This window comes from Equus przewalskii, chromosome 5 (assembly GCF_037783145.1).
Source record: "Equus przewalskii isolate Varuska chromosome 5, EquPr2, whole genome shotgun sequence".
NCBI lineage: Eukaryota > Metazoa > Chordata > Mammalia > Perissodactyla > Equidae > Equus > Equus przewalskii.
In genome coordinates, this window is record NC_091835.1 from 15,396,725 (window position 1) to 15,421,272 (window position 24,548).

Here is a 24,548-nt window from a genome sequence, read left to right on the forward strand (position 1 = left end):
GTCTTTCAACACAGGGGTGGAAAGGGGACATTGGCCCTCCAGGATTTCGTGGTCCAGTAAGTGTAATTAAAGACAATATCAGTGTCATGTTTGATCAAGTCCTTCAAAGTATCAAGGAAATTTTGAATCTAAGTCTTTCATTAAATGTTGTGATGGAGATTATAGCATTTACCTTTTTATCAAACCGGGGAAAAGATAGCTGTTGTCATTATTTGTCCATTTCACAATGGACAAATGTTTCTATTTGGTCCTACTTGGTCTCTGGAATGCACTAGTAATGCCCATCCTGGGATGGGGAGAAGAAAACCTTTGTCTAATGAGACCTGGCCCAAGGTGATCCTGCGCCCTTGAGGAGAGTGGGGGGGCTGCAGTGGAGGATAGCTGGGGCACCAGGGGCTGAGGGAGCCAGCTCCACCCCCTCCAGCAGGCCCAGTTATGACGACTCCTGCTCTTTCAGGCAGCAGAAACTCAACCATGGGTTTAGTGCAGAGCCAGCAACAACCAGTCCCTTCAGCCCAGCTCCATCGCAGCAGGCAGTCTCCCCTCTCGAGCCTGGATGTGGATGTGATGTCTGTCAGCTCCTGACTGCAGGGTGGACACATTCTATACAGTGACTCTGGAGCTTAAGGAGATGAGTAAAAGGGACCCAGGCTCCGAGTTCTGGTATCCTTTCTTCTCCTGCCTCAAAAGAGAGCGGTTCTCCCATTCAGGGTGCTCAGCAGGGCTGCAGTTCCACAGAAAGTTCCATGGTGGCAAAAGAGTAGGGGACGGGGCGGGGGGGCTCCCATTACAATGTATTTCTGACCTCTCAGCCTAAGTAAGTTAACTCAGTAACTAGAGGAGGGTCCCAGAAATCTGCATCTTTACACGACAAGCGAAGGATTTAGATGCAAGCAGTCCCAAAAAGCTTTTAGGGAGTTGTCGGGAGGATGAAACGGGCTATTTTCTGAAAGCACTTAGCAGAGTGGCCAAGACTCAGCAGGTGCACACAGGTCATTATAGATTTTATGATGGAGATTATTACGTTATTATATTACTCTGAATTGTTTTTTGTGATTTTATATATATTGCTTAACCACAAAGCTCTTGTTATCTCATCTTCAAATGTCAACAATGTAAATTGGCCCCATGCAGCGTATGAAAAAAACAAGAGTTCTTTTTTTTTAAAGATTGGCACCATGAGCTAACATCCGTTGCCAATCTTCTTTTTCTTTTCCTTTCTCCCCAAAGCCCGCCAGTACATAGTTGTATATTCTAGTTGTAGGTCCTTCTAGTTGAGCTATGTGGGACACCACCTCAGCATGGCCTGATGAGCGGTACCATGTCCATGCCCAGGAACTGAACCAGTGAAACCCTGGGCCACCAAATCGGAGTGTGTGAACTTAACCACTTGGTCACGGGGCCGGCCCCAAAAGAGTTGTTTTTAACTTTCATATTTCCATCTTCTTTCCTTCAAGATAAATGTACTGAATTCTGAGTGAAATCTACTTGCCAGTTGTTTCTTTCTTTTTTTTTTTTTTTGAGGAAGATTAGCGCTGAGCTAACTGCTGCCAATCCTCCTCTTTTTGCTGGGGAAGACTGGCCCTGAGCTAACATCCATGTCCGTCTTCCTCTACTTTATATGTGGGATGCCTACCACAGCATGGCGTGCCAAGCAGTGCCATGTCCGCACCCGGGATCCAAACCGGCAAACTCTGGGCTGCTGAAGCAGAATGTGCGCACTTAACTGCTGCGCCACTGGGCCAGCCCTGCCAGTTGATTTCTGAGCATCCCTAGCTTACTGTGTGTTTTCTTATGCTCAATTCCATATAACTCTGCAGCTTCTACTAACTTCACGGAAGTTCTGCTTAGGAAGTAGATGGTTAAGGAGATTAGCAGTAGATCCACTGAGCATGTCAGAAACAATAGTCCTCGATTGTTGCAGGTCAATGGTGTCCTGAAATTTAAAGAAATAATCAATAGAGTATTTTTTGATGTTTGGGTCCCAACATACTTTGAAATAAATTAGTCTATCAGGACAAGCATTGCTAAAAAGTAAAACAGAATAGAATAAAACATATTAGAGTTGATCACATGTCATAACGGTAAGTCATTCTTTTGTGAACCTTTAATTTCTGTATACATATTCACACATACACAGATATGTACATGTATACATAAATATGAGTGTGAGAGCTGGGTCACATCATAATACATAAATGTATTTCTAATTTAAAACCCATGAATACATATCATGATACCAGAAAGGTCAACTGTTATCTTTAATTTTATCCATCCATATATACATGACTATCATATTCCAGCTAACACATAAACTGTGGATTGAGGAAAATAAGGAAATAATCATTTTGGCCAAAAAGAAGAAACTGTAATAATTGCATTTGGTGAGCTGTCCATAAACAGCTATTCTTTCTCTTTACTCATTTCTTTTTCCTTTAAGACAGAATATTACGATGCTTACCAGGAAAAGGGAGATGAAGGAATTCCAGGCCCACCAGGGCCCAAAGGAGCTCGTGGCCCACAGGGTGAGAATAAATTCCTTCCTAAAGCATTTGCTGATCATTTCCCTGTCTTTCTTTCAAGGTAATGTATAACGTGATTATAGACCCAGAATTTGCAGGGGGAGAAGGGAGGTCTCCTAATTTTCATGGGTAGGGGTATTTTTTGGTGTCTCTTAATTTTCATAAGAATATTTCATAGGTGATATACCATGGGAGGTAATTAAATTATCTTTATGTAGCAAAGCATGAAGTTCAAGTCTGGCAAGAATACATTAATATGTCTGGGGGGCAAGGGGAGGGAGGGAGTGTAAGAAACCCACAATCTCAGTGGGATTATAAAAGAGAAAATGGAGACCCTAAAAAGCTGTAATTTGAGCAAATCCACATAAATAGTGACAAGGAGGGACTGAAGCCTTGGTTTCCTGACTCCTGGAGCATGGATCTGTCCTTGGCACCATGAATTAAAATCATATTTATTTATATTCTACTGCTTTTGATAGGTTGAAAATGTCTAGGTCAACAACTGTCATCTCTGGCTACACATTTGAATTCCCAGGAACTTCTAAATAATGACCATGTCAAGGTTACATCCCTGTGTCCTTATTTAATTGTCTGGAGGAGGGCCCTGGACACTGGCAGATCATAAAAGCTCCCTAGATTATTCTAATGTGCAGCCAGGATTGAGAACCACTGATCCAGGCAAATTATTGATATAAACAGGATTTTAAAGAAGAATTTTACTTAAAAGAGTAAAAGTTCTCAGTGTATTTAAATAAATGGACAGATAAGTACAGGCATAGACATAGATCTTTAAAAATCTGATATGCTTACTATGAATCATTCATATGTCTCAAAGCATCAGAACCCCATGCAATGTTACATCCAGAAGCAATGTGAGATGGAACACTGGCCACCTGCAGGTCCTTGACCATTCCAGCTGTTTGATTTTCTTGTATCTGAACCATCCCAGGCAAGTGCCAGACACAGGCTCTTAGTAAATCTCTGCTGAAATATTTGAAAATGATAAGATAGTGTGATTCACTTTTGAGTGTTAAACATCTAAAATTAGTTTCCTGTCTACAATTTGTCCAAATATGTGAAGTTTTCTAATACTTATCTACGTAAGAGTGGAGAAAAAGTCTAAAAAATATTTATCATTCATTATTATTATATTGTCATCCAAGATTTCAAAAATGAAGAGAAGGGAGTTATTTATATCTTCGTAAGCAATTAATCACTATCGTGTATTCATAGGTCCCAGTGGTCCCCCCGGAGTTCCTGGAAGTCCCGGTATGTACATGTTTCTTGGGGTAGCAATGAAAATGCTATTAAAAGGAAAATACACTGCTCTCTAGTATGTTTGCATTGTTTACATAAGAGAAATGTTTCATTAATTGATATAAAAGTATTTCCGGCTTTAATTGTTAACTTTGTGACCTGCAGCGGAAAAGGAAGTGGAAGCTGACATAAAGTGATATAGAAATGCCCCTTTTTACTTCTCAGTGGTTTTAACTAAGTGTAAGATAGCAACATTGGAGTCTGAGCAAAAGGTTTGAAACTCAGAGGAGGCAGAGATAGAAAATAATTTTATGTTAATTAGGTTGGTTAAATGATAGTTTTCATAATGTATCACAAGTTGCATAAGGATACAGAGATTACAGTTATACATAAAGTTTTAAGTTTTACAATATATTGTTTATGGACATATAGACAATTCCATAAAGTGTAAAAACATCCATGAGTCATTCCCATGGTTGCCTCTTGAGAGAGGAAGAATAGGATCAAGGATGATTAATCAAGGATTAATCACAGTGGCCTCAGTCATAACCATAATGACTGTAATGTGTCATGTTGTAAAGGAAACAAAACTAAGAAAAAATGGCCAAGATTCGATAAGCCCTGCCATTGATTATATTTTTCTCTATACCATATTGCATATTTAAACTATTGCATGATTTTTAAAGTGAATTGAAATTAAGCAGATTGCAGAACTATATGTATATTATAATATCATTGTTAAAAAATAGACAAATGGATTAATATTATGTGTACTTGCATATGCGTGGAAAAATATACACCAAACGTTAACAGTGGGTCTCTCTTGAAATTGGAATGATGCAAAAGTATATTTTATCGGTCTAGCCAAAGATTAAGGAAGACTTCCTTCTCCCTGCCAGGCCCCCAAGTAATGAACAGGCTCCTTTAGGAAGCCAGTGAGTGAAAATTACAAACGTCTAAAAGAGACGTCAATCAGAGAGATTTGCCTTTATGTCAAAACACTTATGCTCAATAATCAGAAATAATCAGCTATTACCCTCACTGGTTTCTTAGCCCTCTGGTGGTGAGGTCTCTCTTCTTAACAGTTAAACTGTTTGCAAGATGGAGATTCAAAACTGGCTCCCTTTTCACATCCTTGTCATCTTAGGAGGGACAGGTGAAAGGGGTTTTGTACCACCTGGCACAGTTTTTTTTGGTGAGGAAGATTGGCCCTGAGCTAACATCCATGCTCATCTTCCTCTATTTTGTATGTGGGATGCCACCACAGCATGGCTTGATGAGCAGTGTGTAGGTCCACACCTGGGATCTGAACCCCTTAACCCTGGGCCGAGGAAGCAGAGTGCACAAACTTAACCACTATGCCACTGCGCCAGCCCCTCACCATGCCCTTTTATAACTAACAATTGGCAGGAATAAAGTCCAAATACGATTTTCTCTCTTTTAAATAAAAAGACTGCAGTGCATCCCAAACTCTGTTTCAGTCCCTTGTAATAAATTACATAAATTATCTCATGGGAATGGAATGTTCCGAGCTAAACTGTGATAGTTTAACAAGGCCACAAAAGAAGGAAGATAATCACTTTTTATTTTATATGCTTTACATACCTATCACTTGTGCAACTTTTATAAATAAGAATACATCATTTTTTTGCAATTGAAAAATAAATATATATTAATCAGGAAAAAATTTAAAAGACACTGAAATGATTATTTTCTCCAAGGGTCATCAAGGCCTGGCCTCAGAGGAGTGCCTGGATCACCAGGCATGAAAGGAAGTAAAGGTGAACAAGGACCCCCAGGAAAGGATGCAGTGGGGCTGCCTGGGTCCCCAGGTTGTCCTGGTTCACCAGGCCCTCCAGGGTCACCGGGACCTCCAGGACCACCAGGTAGAGATGCCTAATGGGGCCCCTCTGGTGTACACTGCCCAGTGACAGATGTGTGCAAATCAGGGACAACGGACCGTACTTGCAGCTGGGCCATCAGTCTGTGTGGATCTTAGGAATCATCCTTCCCATGGTGTTTCGTTTTATTAGCCATCTGTGAAAGCAACTCTGGTGGAATGACTACTTTGCAGGTGCAGCAAAGCTTTGGCCTGAGTTTCCACAGAGGGCAGAGTGGGAGGCAGGGACAAGGGGAGTGAAGCAAGGAGGGAGTGATGGTTATCCAGTTGGCCTAAGCCAAGTGCAGCTGCTTGTTCATCCCTGGAAATCATCTTCCAAGAAGCTGTATACCTTTGTCTCAGGATAATCTGTCCCAGGGGAGAAGGAGGCAAGAATTTATCCACATGCTCCTATTTCTCATGGGTCAAAGATGTGACTGCACGGGACTGGGCTGACCCCGCTCCACCACACACATTTCCAGGCTGTCTTTGCATGGCTCCCAGGGCATCCCATGCCTTGGCATCAGCAGGGAAGCCCCAGGGCGAGAGGCTAGAGCTGTGCGGCATGAGCAGGAGGCAAAGTGCTCCCAGATGCAGTGGGTCAGAGACCTCAGAGCTGCGGCCCAGAGGACTTGAAGTGGTACCTGGCGGTTCCGATGTGGGTGTCCTTTCCACTCCCTCCACCTACAGAGCCACTTAGCATTCTATGTTGGCTAATAGGTACATAGAACCTCATGACCATGTAAGTTACTCTCTGCATTTTAAAATACCTTTCCTAGCAGGTGTCTGGGAAATCTTGTGTTTTTTAATCAACCCTCCTAATAGCCTTAAGAATCTTCTAGGTATCAGAAATTTTTTTAAAGAAAGGTAGAGATATTTATTATTTATAGACAATATGATTATAAACGCCGAAAATTCAAAAGAATAATCTGGAAAACTCTTAATACAGTCATGTGTCACTTAACGACAGAGATACGTTCTGAAAAATGCATCATTAGGCGATTTTGTTGTCGTGCAAACATCACAGAGTGTACTTACACAGACCTAGATGGCACAGCCTACTACAGACCTAGGCTACATGGTACTAATCTTATAGGACCACCATTGTATATGCGGTCCATCGTTGACCAAAATGTCACTATGTGGTGCATGACTCATTAAGATAATTCAGTTAATTGCCTGGTTATGCAAGCAAGATTAAAAAATAAATAAATAAAAGCTTTCTTTTAGGCCAACAATAATTCAAGAAATTATCCCATTAATAAAAAGACATAATGTCCAAGAACAAATCTGTCAAGCTATGATGTGGACCTATGTTGAAAACAAACCAAACAAAACTCAACGGAAACTTTACATGGTGTCACAGATTTTAACAATTTCTAGTCCTCCAAGTCTTTTTCAAGATGTAGGTTTTGTATCCTTGTGTGATGGATGACAAGCCTGATGTGCAGAACTCACGTAAGCTCATGAATGCTAAAGTCGGGATCTGGACCAGGGGTACCTACAATAGAACTTCTCCCTCGCTGAAGATGCCATGCAACTTCTCCCTTTGAGACTGTCTTTGTTTCTTACCTTCTCTGCTCTAAGCAACACCTGCCTGTCCTTCCAGGTGCAGCTTCAAGTACAAGTCCTGCAGAAAGTTTTCACTGAGCCCACATCCTGTAACAATCAAGTTTATTCTGATCCCTGATCGTAGGATTTTTCACATTGCCTTGTCCTTGTCAGTTTCCCCTACAAGACTCAAAGCTCTTTGAGGTCAGGGACCATATCTTATTTACTGTTTTAAGCCCAGCATGTAGTATGGGGGCTGGAACACTGTAGGTACTCCAATATTTGTTGAATTAAGTATGAAATGAGTATGAAAATGTATAAGTATACACAAATGTATACCAAATGTAGAATTATACGTAGAAGTCTACATTAAATATAAAACTGCCATCACATTTTACTGTTTTTTTCCCCTACATTTTTAAATTTAGTTGTTTCTTATTGAGGTATTATTTACATATGATATTATATTAGCTTCAGGTGTACAACATAATGGTTCAATATTTGCATATATTGTGAAATGATCACCACAATTAGTCTAGTTAATATTCATCACCATATATAGTTACAGAATTTTTTTCTTGTGATGAGAACATTTAAGACCTACTCTCTTAGCAACTTCCAAATATGCAATGCAGTATTATTAACTATAGTCATCATGCTGGATGTTACATCCCATGACTTATTTATTTTATAACTGTAAGTAGATTTTACTGTTTACAAATAACTATCTATTCATCTTAAAGACACACAACACTGGATCACAAAATGGGCATTCTTTTCATAATCAAGCAGACATAATATAACACACACCACATTCCATCTAAATTAAATGTTTCCACTGTTACCTGTTGCTCTTAAAATTGGGGCAGCTATAGGTACTGTTTTTAAATATTTAGTTTCATCAGCACTGCCTTCAACCTATATTTGAAATGGCAAGACCAGAAATTAGATTATAGAACACAAGTCTGAGAGAATTAGCTGTTCATTGTAATATTACAATAGCAGATTTTTGTGGAAGACTGGGAAGAGCTTTCTGGAAAAGCTGCTTTAAGAATGACGGACTCAATTGATGTGAACAAGCAAAGAGGAGAAAACAGATGATGTCCTGAGTCAGAATCCATTTTTTTCTGTCAGTATGTTAAGCATCTCCAATCTATCAGGAAAATACAATGTATCCAAGATACACAGAAGAATGAGATTTGACCCTTTCCCTAAAGATGTTAAAGGGATAGTCTTGGAATAATTGAAAACAATTGAATTAAGATAACAGGGGTTGATTACGTGATGAGAAATACCATAAAATGAGCTTTCAAAGAATCACCACATCAGTATAAAAAAAAATCACATGCTTGTGATGTGAAAGGAAAAGTTGGTCAACACGCATCAGTCTTTTCAGTTGCAGATAACCTTCAAGACTCAGTTTCCAAAACAAACATGGTGGAAATGCATGCAAAATAATACATATTACTAAAACACTTGCCAATAGAAGAAAAAACACTTAGAGAAATGAAAAACTAGCTTTGGTGTTGTCTTTTTTTGTAGGTGAAATCATTTTTCGCAAAGGTCCACCTGGAGATGGTGGGCTTCCAGGCCATGTAGGGTCTCCAGGAATCCCAGGAGTCTATGGGCCCAAAGGTTGGTTCAATCAATGGTGTTCTATTAGAATAAGTCATCTCATCATCATTATTATCACTGAATTTTTTTCCCCTGAGACAACACTGATCCCAAATATCGGACAGTCAGGTATGGCTTCTTTTCCAAAAGAATTACCTAAAAGTATTCATTTATCTCTAAATCAATCAGTTATTTAACACTCATGCAATAAATCATTGGCTCTTCCTAAAAGATGAGTTTTATCCTGCACTCAAAGAGATAAATGCTTAAATAGTAGATGTTTTATGCTAGATTCTTGGGATTTCCTCTCTAAGAAGACCAAGAAGCTCAGATGGATAAATTAAGCAGTTATAATAGATGATTTTTTTAAATTAATATGTACAGTGTCCTAGATTATTTTCACTACATGAAAAAAATTTTAAATGTAACAAATGATTATGTAGTTGGAAAATATTTGTCCTTTCTGAGGACTCAGTGCGGGTTTAACAGTAATGCAAGCATGTTCTCATTGCAGGGGAACCGGGCTTCTTGTGCACACAGTGCCCTTATGTCCCAGGGCCTCCGGGTCTCCCAGGATTGCCGGGGTTAGATGGTGTAAAAGGAATCCCAGGTACAGACCATTTGCATGCAAGTTTTTTTGCAAGTATAAATGGGTCAACTCATTGGGCAGTAAAAAAAGGGATCAGATTTCTGGATGTCATGATGTGGTTTATATGAACCTAGAGGAAGACTCTCAAAAACATATTCTGTATGTTTGGTAAGCCAAAATACCATAAAAGCTGGCATGTTTCCCTGTTCCATTTTAGTCGCTGAATTCCAGCAAACGATGGTGTTATCCAGGAATTATAAACTCAAATTCCTGTAGGAGATCAGCAGGTAACTCAGAGGAGTAAAGCAGCCATACTAAACACACATCACTTCTCTCTTCCGTAAAGAAATAAGCTTTCTCCCACTTTGTTCTCAAAAGACGTGACCTTTCTCCATACATTTTTTCATGTCCCCACTTTCAATAAAATCATGGGCATATGCACTATTTCACATTCCTCTTAAGGATACAAGCGCAATAAAAAAGTATACTAATAGACAACAGTGCTGGGGACAATAGAGAGTGGTGAGGACTGTGGTAAACCAGAGGGCACATTGAAAGGGGCCATCAGGCATTCAACTCCAGCATAACGTTACTTTGCAGCATTTTAGGCCCTGTGTTAATAAATCTGCCAATTTTTCATGAGAAGAAAGAAATTATGATTTTTATCTGAAATCTCTCTTTTTTTGATATTAGTCACTAAATCAATTTTTGAAGGAAAAAACCGTTTCATAGGCCAATATTCTGAGGGCCATATAGAGGATCTGTCACTTCGCTTGTCGACCTCTGGGCCACACCAGGACTCTCCACCCAACACTGTTGGTCCAGGCTGTCACTCCCTCTGCTGTCCAACTCCCCAGTCCTCAGTCACAGAACCGGCCAGGGACGAACCTTGAAGCAGAACAAGTCTGTGTTTATTAGTTGGGCTCCTCTGCCCCTTGTGCCACTCCCCTGGCTACCCAGGGCCTCTCACAGGGTACCACGCAAAGTCTTAGTTCTCCCATCAGCTCCTTGGTCTTTAGACACCATCATCAAACTATTTATCACATCAGCAAGAGCTCACGTTGTGGAGCCCTTGGTCAGCATGCTAGGCACTTTTCTAGGTGTCTTATGTGCCTCCACACTTCATTCCTCACATCAACCCTAGAGGTAACTACTATTCATTAACTCCATTTGACAGATGAGGAAACTGAGGCATAAGGTGGCATAGCAAATAAGTGGTAGAGTCTGGACTCAAATCCAGCCTGGACTCTCCTCCAAAGACGTGCACTTTCCCTCCACATTGGCATCCCTTAATTGCTGTCCCAGGGGCTGCCCTTTGAGCAAGTTAATCCAAAGGTCTACCTGGTAACAGAGATAAGGGGATGTTTGTAGGTTACCACCATCAAGTAGACATCTGCATTGGCACAGGGTCTTCAAGGAGGCTGGGTCTCAGTCCAAAGAAGACAGGCTAATGGTGGCAGCTGCGGGCACTGTGGCCAGCCAGTAAAGGACACACATTCGGGCAGGGATCCTTCATCACCCACAAATCCCACCACTGCTCCTTTATAAAGACCTTAGTTACCTTGCAATCACCGCCCCTTGATTCCCTAAGACAGGCTTGAGAGGGAAGGAGGAGGTGAAGGGCGAGGGGGTAAATGGTGGGGGAGTTCCTTACGCAGCTCCTATTCAGTGCCCAGGCTTCTGGGAGAAATGTTCTATTAAAACAGAAGCTAAAAGTAAGTGAAGGAGGGAGGAAAAGAATAAAAGCGATGCCATCATTATTTTCCTACATTCCTCTCAAGGGACCTCTGGCTCAAGGCTAGAAGGCAGGTGAGCAGCTCACGGCTGCTGACCAACGAGTTGTGTTATTGTATTTTCCTTGGTTTCTCTGCAGTTGCATCCTACAGGTATAGCTCAAAGAAGTAGTTTAGATTACTATCAAACAATATATTCTGGCTCAAAATCATCAAAAAATAGCATATGAATAAACTGACCTGAGATCCATCCAAAAGATCCTCAAAAGGGATCATCTTTACAAAGATATTTAAATACTTACAGGAAGTATAAAACTGTGTAGTAAAATGCAATTTGGCAACAGATATCCAAAGCCTCAGAAAAGTTTGTGCCCTTTTGGTCCTGCAGTTCCACTTTTAGGCATTTATTATAAAGGAAATAATTGGATAAATTTGGAGAACTAAATATGCAGAGATATTTATCATTGCATTGTTTACAACAGCTAAAAGCTGAAAAAATAATGTCAATGTTTAAAAATAGCAGTTAGCTGAATAAGTAATTCACCCACACAATAGGCTTATACAGACATTTGAAGTGAAGCTATAAATCTATATTTATTGACATATGAATAGTATGATTCCAAAATAGTGTGTATATAAGTCCTTTGTGTTTATGGATATAAAATCTAATGGGTAATCTACATGAACAGTTTGGCAAGTATTGTCTTCTGGTAGAAGATTTATGGATGATTTTTATTCTTTTCTTTCTGTATAATTTCTTTACAATGAACATATATTACTTTTATTATCAGGAAAAATGTGTACCTCCTCAAAATTATAAAGACAGGAATTTTAGGAAGCTAAAATTTACAAGAGTTCCTGTTTTTTACTTGCTCTCTTATCCACTTATTCACTCCCATTCTCTTCTTGCACTGTGTGTTTTAAGATGGAAATTGTCAACCTTTCCTCAGAAGGAAACACCCTATTTTCTTCATACACTGCGTTACCCTGGCTTCTCAGAGCTGGTGTTCAGTGAATATTTAATAATTCATTACTTTGCAGGAGGACGAGGAGCAGCTGGCATTAAAGGAAGCACGGGGTCCCCAGGAAGTGTGGGTCTTCCAGGATTTCCGGTAAGATTTCACGGTTCTGAAGTTTAGTTTCAATTTGGACAATGGAGCATCACATATAAGTCATCAGTTGGTGCCTGGCAAAGAGTAGGCACTTAATAGATACTTGATGATTAAATGAATAAATGAATGATGTGTGAATTAGTAAGTGAAAGAAGTAATGAATTTATAATCATTTAAAATGGTGTCAGAGACAGAACAAAGATCAGTGGTTGCCTGGGGCTGAGTTCAGGAACAAGGATTGACTGTAAATGGGTTTGAGGGAATTTGGGGAAGTGATGGGAATGTTTTAACACTGGATTGTGGTGATTGTGGCATAAATGTATAAATTTACTAAAAGTCATTGAATTGTATTCTTACAAAGGATACACTCTATGGTATGTAAATTACACTTCAATAAAGTTGTTAAAAAGTTAAAATTTTGCTTATCATAATGAATCAGAAAGTTATATATGGATACGTATATTTAAGTCAAATTATCCAGAGATGCATATTAAAATTTACCAACAGTCTAACATAATCTGAATTGTGATGATGACTGCATCATATTGAATTATAGTATTGTGCATGTTACATTGAATTTTACTGTCTAACTGAATTCTTTTCCAGTTTTGGAAGCAAAAACAAAGCAAAAAAATCTTGAAATTACACTGTAGGCCAAAGAAAGTGTCTGAAAAAAAAATCCATGTTCATTAAAATTGAAAAGTTCTTGTTGGCTTTTTTTAAGATTGACACAAGAACAACGCTAACTAAATGCAATGCAGACTTATTTCTGTACCACCCTAGGGATTCCCAGGTGCTCAGGGTGACCCAGGACTCAAAGGAGAAAAAGGCGAAACTCTGCAGCCAGAAGGACAAGTGGGTGCCCCAGGGGATCCTGGGCTCCGAGGGCATCCTGGAAGAAAGGGCTTGGATGGAATTCCTGGAACTCCAGGAGTCAAAGGATTACCAGGACCTAAAGGCGAACTGGTTGGTATTCAGTAACTTTTTTCAAATTTCTCTTCCTATAAATTACATGCTCTAAAGTTAAGAGATGAGGTGACTTCCTTTCAAAAAATTGTTTGGCCACTCAGCACAGTTCAGCCTTCTAACTGCACAATGAGGCATCTTCAAATAAGCGGGCGTAACCTGAGCAAATATTTATAGTATTTTGACAAAATAAATAGGTAGCACTTAATAATTTTTTTAGCCCAAAGGAAATTCTACATTGATAATGATCTTGTGTCTTCTACCAGTTACAATTCCATATTTATATCAAATAAGTTTATAGAGAAGTTCGGAAAATGATTAATAGGAAAGTTTTAGTCAATATTTTTGGGGCAATGATCATTCTTTTAAGAAAAATAAATGTGTAAAATGACCGAATATTTAGGGATAGGGTTATCAAATAAAGAGAGCAAATGTTTTGTCATTTACATTATTTAAGCTTATGTAAATTCTCTCTCTTTTCATGGGATAGAATCTCTCACATGTTCATTCGAGAGATTCCTACCAGGATCTGTTTTAAAATGTCATGGAGTCAGAGGCTGAGAACCTCACAACGGATCTATGAGAAAGAAGTTTGCAAGGCATGCTGCCCAGCCTGGTGTACGAAATACCAGTTTCTCCCAGAGTTAATCAGTTTTATTCAATTTTCTCAAAACAGAGAAACCTGGCAAACCAATTTAAAGTTCACTTACAGCCTCAATATCAGAATATGAATTGTGACTCCCCAAGATGTAGATACGATAGCAGTCTTTCCTAGACCTTTTTGACTACAAAACACTTTTTGGCTGGGAGCAGCTAGCAGGACCAATATTTCACACTCTCCTTTGGCAAACTGCCAGGCTATCCCCCAGATGGTAGTTTGCTTATAGAGGGACAGAGTCTAGAATTCTTTAGGTTTAGTATTAATACAGTTCATATGATGCCCCCATTTGCATCTCACTAATTTCTTTATTAGTTCTAGTAAAGATGTCCCAGAAAGTGAGAGAAAATCAAGGAGCTGATTTGAGTCTATGCCCTGTCGTTATTAAAAAGGACCACTTAGCCACCTTTTAATATTGAACAAAGAAAAATCCAGTCAAATTTATTATTTGGGGCCATTTTGGGGAAAAAGGGAAACTTTGATTATTTTGTCAAATTTAACTTTAAAATACACAACTCCTTTTCAAAGTTATATCCTATGAAATTTAAAAAACGATATTTTATAAGGAAAAATTAATACAGATAGAATATCTCCTTTGTAATGAAAATAGCTGGTGAAAACCAATCAAATAAAGTTTGCTGTACTTGTTTTATTTTAGAAATGTGCCATTAACATGAATGTCTCACCTCTAATGCCATTTAAACCATTGGCCGATTTGAACTAAGTTTTAGGGACTGTTATCATATGGGTGGCATCTCACCGTAGGACATGTGAAGTGGAACTCGAAAGTGTTTCAAGTGAACGAATGAAGTTTCAAATGAAATGCTGCTGAGTTCCAAAAGGCATAAAACGATAAAAATCATACAGTGCTCTTATTTCAGTAATAGTTTCCTTCACATGCCAACTGCTTTTTAATTCAAGATCTTCTCAATGATGACCTAAAGGTATTCATATACATAGTAGGATTAACCTGTGTAAGGAGATGCTGGAATGGAGCACTCTCCAAACATAACTCTATTGTCACAGGCCCTGAGTGGTGAGAAGGGGGCCCAGGGTCCTCCAGGGGATCCTGGCACCCCTGGGTCTCCAGGACCTGTAGGACCGGCTGGACCATCAGACTATGGACTACACGGAGAGCCTGGTCCAAAGGGCACCCAAGGAGTTCCTGGAGCCCCTGGACCACCTGGAGAAGCCGGTTGGTTAGTTTTCTTTCCAGTCCTGTTTTCCTTTGGAGTGGGTTGATGGTTCCTACAGCTAGTGAAGCTCTCTCAGGACTAATGAATGTATAGAAACTTGCTTCCAATATGTAGAATATGTCAACTCATAGACACTGGGAAAGGATATGTAGGATATGTTAAAGAAAATCCATTTTTTCCCCTTACTGAGGAATTCAGCTGGAATTGCCTAGGATAGTCTATATCTATTACTGATATAAATATATGGGGTGAGTGGAAGTCATTTATGATAAACAAAAAGGAGGCAAAAACCCATGAAATTGATCTTGAGAAGCCTCTTTGAGGACTCAAGACCCCAGTAATGTTATCACAAATTTGTCCTTTTTGATCCATAACCCAAAAGATGGTTTATAAATAAAACTTCAAAATATCTAAGACATACGAAGAAAAGTTGTCTGATAACAGTTTTAAAGTCCTGTTAACTTTGGGATCCACGTGTAAGGAACATAGTTGGATTCAGGAGGAATCCGATCCTCAATGTTTGTGGCAAAGAACATGGTGGAAGATGAGAATTGCATGTTACTGACAGTTTTAAACAAACAATGCCACCATGGTCATTTTTTACTTCTAAAATCACTTTAAAGGGTGAGACCCAATAAACCAGTGTTCTCCAAATCTTTTTATAATACCTCTCATCAGTAATAATTTTTGAGGGCACATCCCCAAAGTATTCATATATAATAAATTGTATGCATGCATTTCTGTCCACAGATGTACATAAACCTTATTTTATGATTATTTATATGTATTTTTTTTCTGCACCTTACTTCTGAGGCTGCTGTTCTATTCCAGGGATTGGCAAACTATGGCGGCCCAGTCCCAAATCCATTTATGTGTGGTCCACAAGCTAAGAATAGTTTTTATATTTTTAAATGATTGGGGAAAAAAACAAATAATATTTCTGACACATAAAAATTCTATGAAATTCAAGTTTGAGTGTGCATAAATAAAGTTTTATTGGCACACAGCACACATTCATTTACGTGTTGTTTCTGGCTGCTCTCATGCATGATGGCAGAGTTGAGTAGTTGTGACAGAGACCATCTGGACCACAAAGCCTAAATTATTTGCTATCTGGCCTTTAACAGAAAAAGTTTACTGATTCCTCCTCTAATCCACCTTTTAACTCTCTTCTGTTCTTTCTAAATGTGAATCTTTAGTGAAGGACTAAAATCATAAAATATTGTAAAATCATAAAATATTATATGACAAATATATTGTCATAAAATATATTATCATCAAATTTTTCCCATCATACTACTGTAAATCTATTTTTTCTATAATTATATGAATATATGGACAATACTAATAACTAACACATTTTTAACCTTGGCCATTGTGGTCAGAACATTATCCCAAATCTTTACCGGCTGGGTAGGCATGATTTCCCCAATGACACACGAGGAATTTATCAGAGAGGTTAAAAAATGTGCCCACCCTCACAGACCTTATAAATAGCAGGGCCAAGATTCAAGCACAGTTCAGCTTGTCAGGCCACATTTTCATGTTTTGTTCAATATACTGTTCTGCCCTCCTGTAAAAATTAGTCATCCAATAAATAAATATCCGACCAGTATTCATCAAGATGTAAGCTGAATTCCATATTATCAATTTTCTTTAGGATAGGGCCTCTTTCAATAGACCAGCACGTTGAGCTATTAATTAAAACAAGACTTAGACAATAGTAGATGCCTATAGATATTTGTTGACTGAATAAGAAACTTTCTATGGGCTGGTCATCTTTAAGCCATTTTTGAAGCCTGTGGCAGCAGAGACTATTTTTTATATTCCTTGGGATATGTTTGTAAACAGCTTATAATTATATTTTTTCCTTCTGAACAAAGAAAAGCTTCAATATGCACACCAGTCTTATGATCATAAATTTTCTTAAGGTCCTAAGGGAGAATTCAATGTTTTGACACCAGTCCCAGGCCCCCCAGGATTTCCAGGGCCCCCAGGCCGTGCTGGGCCCCGAGGCCCACCTGGTGAGTATCCCCTTTGTCCAGTCTGGTGCACAGCATCAGATGGCACCCTGACTCTCCTGGAAAAATATTGTCCCCGTTATAAGGAAAAAATACACTCATTGGCTCCTAAAGAGAGCACAAGCCAGAGTTCTGTCAGATAACAAGCCAACAGGCAGGGGACTTGCTGTTGTCCTTTGTGGTTATTCAAATTATTCCCATTCTGCTTCTGATTCCAAAGGAGAACTGATATAATTACTTAATTCGAATTCGAGAGCAAAACTATCTTCATGGATTTTTGGTGGAGGAACAAGCAATGTTTGCCAATGGTTAATCGTGATGGTTCCTACAGTGTCTTCATTTGAAAACTTAATTTCTTTGCCAATATGATCTAGAATTTAATTTTTCATGCATGGAGAAAGACTTATATAATTCAAGATATCTAGAATTTTTTTCAGGAATTAAATTATATTTTCAAAATTATTTGCAGCTCCTAATGATTAGTGCTTTGGTTAGGAGAAAGGGTTTACAGTTGGGGTTATGTTAAAATTATTTCTTAATTTTCAAAAAGGTCTAGGATGACACAGAAATTTAGACATTTTGTTTTAGGTCAAGATAAAGGAAAGTTGCTAATGTGGATGTATGTGTTTTTTTAAGGTATCCCTGGATCCATAGGAAAATGTGGTGATCCAGGTATTCCTGGGCCTGATGGTGAACCAGGAATTCCAGGAATTGGATTTCCTGGGCCTCCTGGACCTAAGGGTAAATTTCAAAATTTTTGAAAATAAGGTTCCTTGTGGATATTTAGAAAATGTAAATACATATAATGACTAACATAGAAGATAGCCATAATATCCTTTAAAATTATGTGTCCCAAGAGTGTTAAATGGGAAAAAATTTTACAATAATGTTAGGCAGCATTCACATTAATTTATGCAATCTCAACTCATTTACATCTTTTTAATGAATGGAAAAATATGGGAAGTAAACTCACCAAAATGTTTGTAGTGATTCTTCTTGATTGTGGGATTATGAGGAATTTTTTTCTTGACTTCTTAATAGATGTCTGCACTTTTTCCATTTACACATTTCTTCCCTTTATGCATTTCTTTAATAACAAAAAACAATTATTAAATCACAAAAAGCTGACTTCCTTCTATGCTCCAAAATAAATTACAGAAGTTATCTTCCTTTAGGAAAAAGTACTGCTTCCCATCGGAGGGAAAACATACCACAGAAATCCACATACTGAGGACTTAAATAATAACCTGAGGTTCCCCAGGGACAAATACATCAAAGTCATGTCCAGCATAACATAGCAGTAACCTCAGTCCCTGAGGGCTTGCATACAACTTCAGATTTTATGATAATTTCATGTTTTTTCCAACATTATTTAAAATATAATCCCTTTGTCAAAATATAATCCCTTTTATTGGTGCTTCATCTCTTGGATTAATATGTCAACAATGTTTATCATACATAAGTTCTGCCCAAATATGGGAATATTGATTTTAACTTCTGAGTATTTGAAATGGAAAACATAATCACATTTCTCATTTCCAAGAATGGCTTTGATGCCAAGTTCTTGCATTTCTTCCTAATGATCTCTGAAGTAATGTACTTCTCCTACTATAAATGCATCAGAGAGAAATTACTTCATTACATTCAATGGCTGCTAGAGGACATTAGGAAGTAATTCTCCTGAGCAACCCCTGTTGAGAAAGGCTATCTTTCTGGGTTCTGGAAATGCTTTACATTTTGATCTGGGTCATGCTGGCATAGACATATATACGCATGTAAAAATCCAGTTGGCTGTATACTGTATGCAAAATATACTTCAAAAAAGTCAACCAAATGATCAACTAGTATTAATATTTAAAGAAATGTAGGGTGCTGTGGCTGGCCCAGTGATGTAGTGGTTAAGTTCACATGCTCCAATTCAGTGGCCCAGGGTTCACTGGTTCAGATCCTGGGCGTGAACCTACACGCCACTCATCAAGCCATGCTGTGGCAGCATCCCACAAACAAAATAGAGGAAGACTGGTACAGATGTTAGCTGAGTGACAATCTTCCTCACACACACACACACACACACACACACAAAATTGTAGGGCGCTAACCGACAAAAATGGAGGTCATTTTTTTAAAAATTGGAAATCAATGTAATCAGATTTGCAACTGAATTTATTTTTAACTGCTAACTTAGCAGTTGGCTTTCTCATCATTCAAACTTTCATAAAAACATCTCTAGCTGCTTGCCTCATAAAAACATTAGATAAAATAAGAGAGAGACTGCTCAGACTAATCCTACAATCTTTATTATTTTTTCTCTGTAGGAGACCGAGGTTTTCCAGGAACAAAAGGATCACCAGGTTGCCCTGGAGAAATGGGAAAGCCAGGGTTACCCGGACAGCCAGGCCTCCCAGGAGCCAAGGTCTTGGAGAATTAAAATGCAGACTGATAAGGGGGAAAGGAGGAACAATTACAGTCGGCCAGTTAGGATGCTCCTGCCAGGCAGAACACTCTGTGCGCAGAAATTACCAATATATTTGTAAATGATGATACATTAAATATTTTTTTTAAGTTTCTCTGAACCTTCCCTCCTTTTTAGAAAAGAATATATAAGGTATTAGAAGACAAGTTTGTTTCTCTCTTTCTTCCTTAATCTTCAGAAACATTCAGAGTATTTAAAATGGGAGAACTCTAGAAAGAAATATAGACAGCTATGAAAAAACTATTAAAAGTAGAGACATCTAGACTGTTTACAGAAAATTCCACAGTCTTCTGAAAAAGAGGCTGGAGGCTCTGAAGAATTATTGAGCATAATTTTATAGAAAAGTCAGCAACTAGAGTTGAAAAGGCAAAGTTGATGGAATGGTGGTGACTCTGTGTAAAAGGGACTTAGAACCTCTGTAATGGAAATATTATTGTCAAGTAAGGAGCCCTACAGACCAGTCAGTAGTCAGTAAGGATTTGGAAGCATGATATAGTAAAACTAACATGATTTCTGTGCTATAGGGAGAACCAGGACCAGCCATGCCTGGGGAACCAGGAATACCAGGTTTTCCAGGAGAAAGAGGCATTTCTGGGGAAAATGGAGAAATTGGACACCCTGGACTTCCAGGTCTCCCTGGATTTCCAGGAACTGGAGGGCTTGATGGACCACGAGGTACAATAGCAAGTGTGATTACTTTTCTCCACTGTGAGCTTAGCTAAAATGCAGCAAATGGAATGTGGAGGTGCTCAAGCGTGAAGAATTCTTCTCAAACAAACTTCTTGCTCAATAAATAGAATCTGTGGGGCCTAATTATTTTTCCGTTAACATTGCTGCCCTACCTTTGTTCCTTCTTTCTTTCTTCCTTCCTTTCTTCTTTCCTTTTTAATGAGTGTTCTCCATATAAGACATATTAATGGTATTAAATATAGCTCTGGCTTAGGGGAAAAAGTTACAGGAGAATGATTGGGATAGCAATACTAGGATCTTAGGTTTTGGCATCTGAATATATTCTTGGGCTCTATTTTGCAGGGGATCCAGGGCAGTCTGGACCACCCGGAGAAAGAGGACTCCCAGGAAGGTGCACAGAGGGTCCCAGGGGAGCCCAAGGACTTCCAGGCTTAAATGGATTAAAAGGGCAACAAGGTAGGAGGGGGCCTTGTAACCAGTCACCAGGCAGGCAAGTGGTGACATGGGACTCCTACTCTGCACCTTGCTGCTTAACATGGGAACTGTCCAGCCAAAAGTCCTGACCACTGTTCAATGGGAAATGTTATTTCGGAAATATAAACCTTATTGTCATAGATTCATTGCAATGTGTACTACCTATAGAGGAAGAGACCTGAAATTAATATAATAAAATTGGTCTGTGTCTTTTATGCAAGAAAATATGAATACTGAAGATATATTTAGATGTGTATTTACATATATGTTTATATAAACTCTCAGGAAAAGCTTTACATTTAATATTTCCCTAAGTATTTTAAAGTGGTAAATTTATCCTGATTATTAAAATAGAGTGAACGTTTGCAAAGATATGTCTAACAAGCTATAAACTAAAATACATAGTTGATTGCTTTACAAGCAACATAAAAGAAACGGTATAAAAATAAATCTAAATTATGCAGGCTAGATGGTCCAGATCATGGGAAATTTTATCTTTTTGGCTCCTCTCAACCAGATCTGCGAACTACTTCTGGGAAAAATCCTTTAGAACGCAGCTAATGCCTGTGGGCTATCATACTGCTTAAATGTTCACAAACAAATTTTTGGCCAAGATGTTAATTGTTGTAGTGGTGCTAATATTGTTTCCAGAAGCATCTGGTGGCTTGCCTCCACGTGAGTGGCTCTGTGTGTATTCTGCAGGTGAAAGACTGAGCCACAGTCATAAAGTGCAGTCCCAGGAAGTGCCTGCAGGACTAGAAAATAAATCTAAATTCTACACTTTTATTACTGCATGAATCATTGAAACAGAGAATGTTAAAGCCAGAAGGGATCTTAGAAATTTTACAGAAGGGGACCTAAATCAATCAATCAGATAAGTGTGTGGTTTGCCCAAAAATCACAGAGCTAAATATTTACAGTCATAAAATATTTCTGGAGTTGGTGGGGAAAGCACTTGTGTGTTCATTCATTCATTCATTTATTCATATATAGGCAGAAGAGGCGAAACAGGGCCAAAGGGAGACCCAGGTATTCCAGGTTTGGATAGGTCAGGATTTCCTGGAGAACCTGGACCACCAGGAATACCAGGTCATCGAGGTGTGACGGGACCACCTGGTCAAAAAGGATATCCAGGAAATCCAGGATTTTTAGGGCCACCAGGTATCCTTTTTTGTGGTTTTATTTTTTTTCTTCTCTCTTCTTCCACATTTTCCTTTTAAAGTGGCTATTTAAACTAGAGATAGGCATAGGCTTTTGACTCTATGCCTCTCTTTCAGTTAGTATGTTTCTTCTTCTGAATTATTTGTAAGGAGACAAACCGCTGGGACATGGTGGAGGTAGGATGATAACATTTCACAATTACCAAGGATATGACTATTTTTGCTGTGTAATCCTTTTTATATATTACTCCTAAAATATATTTGCTAGTATTTTGTTGAGAATTTTTACATCCATATTCATAAGGGATACTTACTGGTCTGTCGCTTTCTTTTCTTACGATGTTTTTATCTGGTTTTGGTATCAAGGTAATGCTGGCCTTATAGAACAAGACAACAAGACAGGAAGTGTTTCCTCCTCTTGTATTTTCTGGAACAGTTTGTGGAGAATCGATGTTCTTTTTTTCTTTTTTGTTGGGAGAGATTTGCCCTGAGCTAACATCTGTTGCTAATCTTCCTCTCTCTCTTTTTTCCTGTTCCTCCCCAAAGCCCCAGTACATAGTTGCATACTCTAGTTGTAAGTCCTTCTACTTCTATGTGAGACACCAACACAGCATGGCTACTGACAGATGAGTGGTGTGGTTCTGTGCCCAGGAACCAAACCTGGGCCACCAAAGCAGAGCACACCAAACTTCAACCACTAGGCCATCAGGACTGGCTCGTGAATTGATATTCTTTAAACATTTGTTAGTATTCACCAGTGAAATCAGCTGGGTCTGGACTTTTCTTTATGGGAAGTTTTTAAATTAATAATTCAATCTCTTCACTGGTCATAGGTCAGTTCAGATTTTCTATTTCTTCTTGAGTCAGTTTTGGTAATCTGTGCTTCTCTAGGAATTTGTCCATTTTGTCTAAGTTATCTAATTTGCTGGCAAATAGTTCTTTTTATTTCATCATTATTTTTCTAGTTTATATGTTTAGGGGAAAATATTCCAATTGTCCCCTCATGACCTAAAGACCTCACTGATCTCTCCTCCAGAGAGGAGCCCAGAATAACAACTTAATCTGCAAATTATCCTTTCATTCATATCACTGAGCTACTATCATGTGCCAGCACTGTTCCAGGCCCTGGAGACACATCAGTGGACAAGACTCCACCTCCGACAGTGGGGGAGACAATAACAAATACATTTAGGAACTAAGTTCAACTAGAGACAAGTGCTATGAAGAAAATAAAGCAAGGGAACATAACAGAAAGCTATTGATCAGGACTTGGGAGGAGGGAATGCTCTAAAACTTCAGCATATTCTAGTCTCATCCATAAATGTGATCTGCTACCAATGACTTCAAATAGATGACGTAAAAAAGACCGTTTACTGACCCATTACAAATATGGTTATTTTCTATTTAGTGAAACCATTCCTTTAACTCCCAATCTCTCTAAGTATAATTTATTTTATTTTAATTTTTTGGAATATCTGCTTTTCTCATTCTGCACAACATGCATGTGCTGCTTTGTGTTAATTTGTTCCCATAGGTGAAAAAGGAGCGGTTGGGATGATGGGCTCTCCTGGATTCACTGGGCCTCCGGGGCCTCCTGGAAAGCCAGGCACCCCAGGACAGAGGGGTAAGTGATACTCTATCTTCCCAGCTATCAGGAGGCATGAATGATGTTCGTTTATTTAGCAGCAAAATAAATGACATTTTATTCTCTGAGGGGAAAATAGTTCTGTGAGAACCGTATACTTGATTTTGCAGATTTCTGTATTCCTTTTTCCCATTTGAATGGGATCATATTTTCTCCCTGCAGGCTAATAGCAGTCCCCTCCTGCGGCTGCCTGTTTGGGGCAGCTGTTTATCAAGTTCTCCGCACTGTTAACCTTTTTGATTTGTTTTGTTTTGTTTTGTTTTGTTTTATGAGAAACACTGTTAACTTTTGAATCCGTAGGAACTACTTAAAGAATGGAGCCACTGATGTTGGTCTTCCTGTCTCTCAGGCAGCTCTGGAATTCCAGGAGTAAAGGGCGAGAGAGGGCCCCCAGGAGCCAAGGGGGACGAAGGGGACAAGGGAGCCTCAGGGTCTTCTCAAATATCCCATGTACTGGGGGACAAAGGAGAACCAGGCCTCAAAGGTACACACTTCCTCATATTTAGAACCAGAACGTCAGAGCTGAGTCTGAGACTAAGAAACTATCCAGGCAAATCCTTTAGTTGACAGATGAGGACAGTGAGGGCCAGTGTTTAATCTCCTGCCCAAGGTCACAAAGGCAGTTGGGGACCGAGCTTGGACTACAACTGGGTCTTGTGTGCCTCGCACAATGATATGCTGCCCCTTAATGTGCAACTTTTCATTTCTAAGTTAATTCTGCATTTTGGTTTGCTGTATTTAAATCGTCACAAGTCAATTTTTAAATGATAAGCCTCAAACTCCCCTTTTTGCCAAGTATAGTCAAAACCAAACCCTTAGAAAATTCCACGTAAAAAACGTTCCTGGCTCAAATAGAAACCTGTACCCCAATTTCCACTTTCCTCTTCCAGGATGAATTTTTCTGATGGCATCTAAAAACTGCTTCTGTGCTCAAAATCATTTGGAAAACAATTATTAAAAAGAAAGTATTTTTAATTAAAAATGCCTTTAGAATGCTGTTAATGGTTA

At 38.9% G+C, this 24,548-nt stretch overlaps 1 protein-coding gene across 4 annotated transcripts in view; it reads left to right on the forward strand.

Moving 5' to 3' along the window:
- Positions 1 to 24,548, forward strand: part of COL4A3 (collagen type IV alpha 3 chain) — a 129,805-nt gene that overhangs the window by 78,723 nt on the left and 26,534 nt on the right. For all 4 annotated transcript variants that reach the window (XR_011539810.1, XM_070618427.1, XM_070618426.1 and 1 more), the window contains exons 18-34: positions 15 to 56; positions 2,441 to 2,525; positions 3,756 to 3,791; positions 5,501 to 5,665; positions 8,752 to 8,844; positions 9,338 to 9,433; positions 12,187 to 12,257; positions 13,041 to 13,223; positions 14,908 to 15,076; positions 17,009 to 17,101; positions 17,735 to 17,839; positions 19,414 to 19,511; positions 20,096 to 20,246; positions 20,604 to 20,717; positions 21,729 to 21,896; positions 23,430 to 23,519; positions 23,890 to 24,024. Coding sequence is in view for 3 of the 4 variants with exons in the window: in XM_070618427.1 (XP_070474528.1) it covers positions 15 to 56; positions 2,441 to 2,525; positions 3,756 to 3,791; positions 5,501 to 5,665; positions 8,752 to 8,844; positions 9,338 to 9,433; positions 12,187 to 12,257; positions 13,041 to 13,223; positions 14,908 to 15,076; positions 17,009 to 17,101; positions 17,735 to 17,839; positions 19,414 to 19,511; positions 20,096 to 20,246; positions 20,604 to 20,717; positions 21,729 to 21,896; positions 23,430 to 23,519; positions 23,890 to 24,024 (1,894 nt within the window). In the remaining variant the exon portion in view is untranslated. The remainder of the gene's footprint in view (positions 1 to 14; positions 57 to 2,440; positions 2,526 to 3,755; positions 3,792 to 5,500; positions 5,666 to 8,751; positions 8,845 to 9,337; positions 9,434 to 12,186; positions 12,258 to 13,040; positions 13,224 to 14,907; positions 15,077 to 17,008; positions 17,102 to 17,734; positions 17,840 to 19,413; positions 19,512 to 20,095; positions 20,247 to 20,603; positions 20,718 to 21,728; positions 21,897 to 23,429; positions 23,520 to 23,889; positions 24,025 to 24,548) is intronic.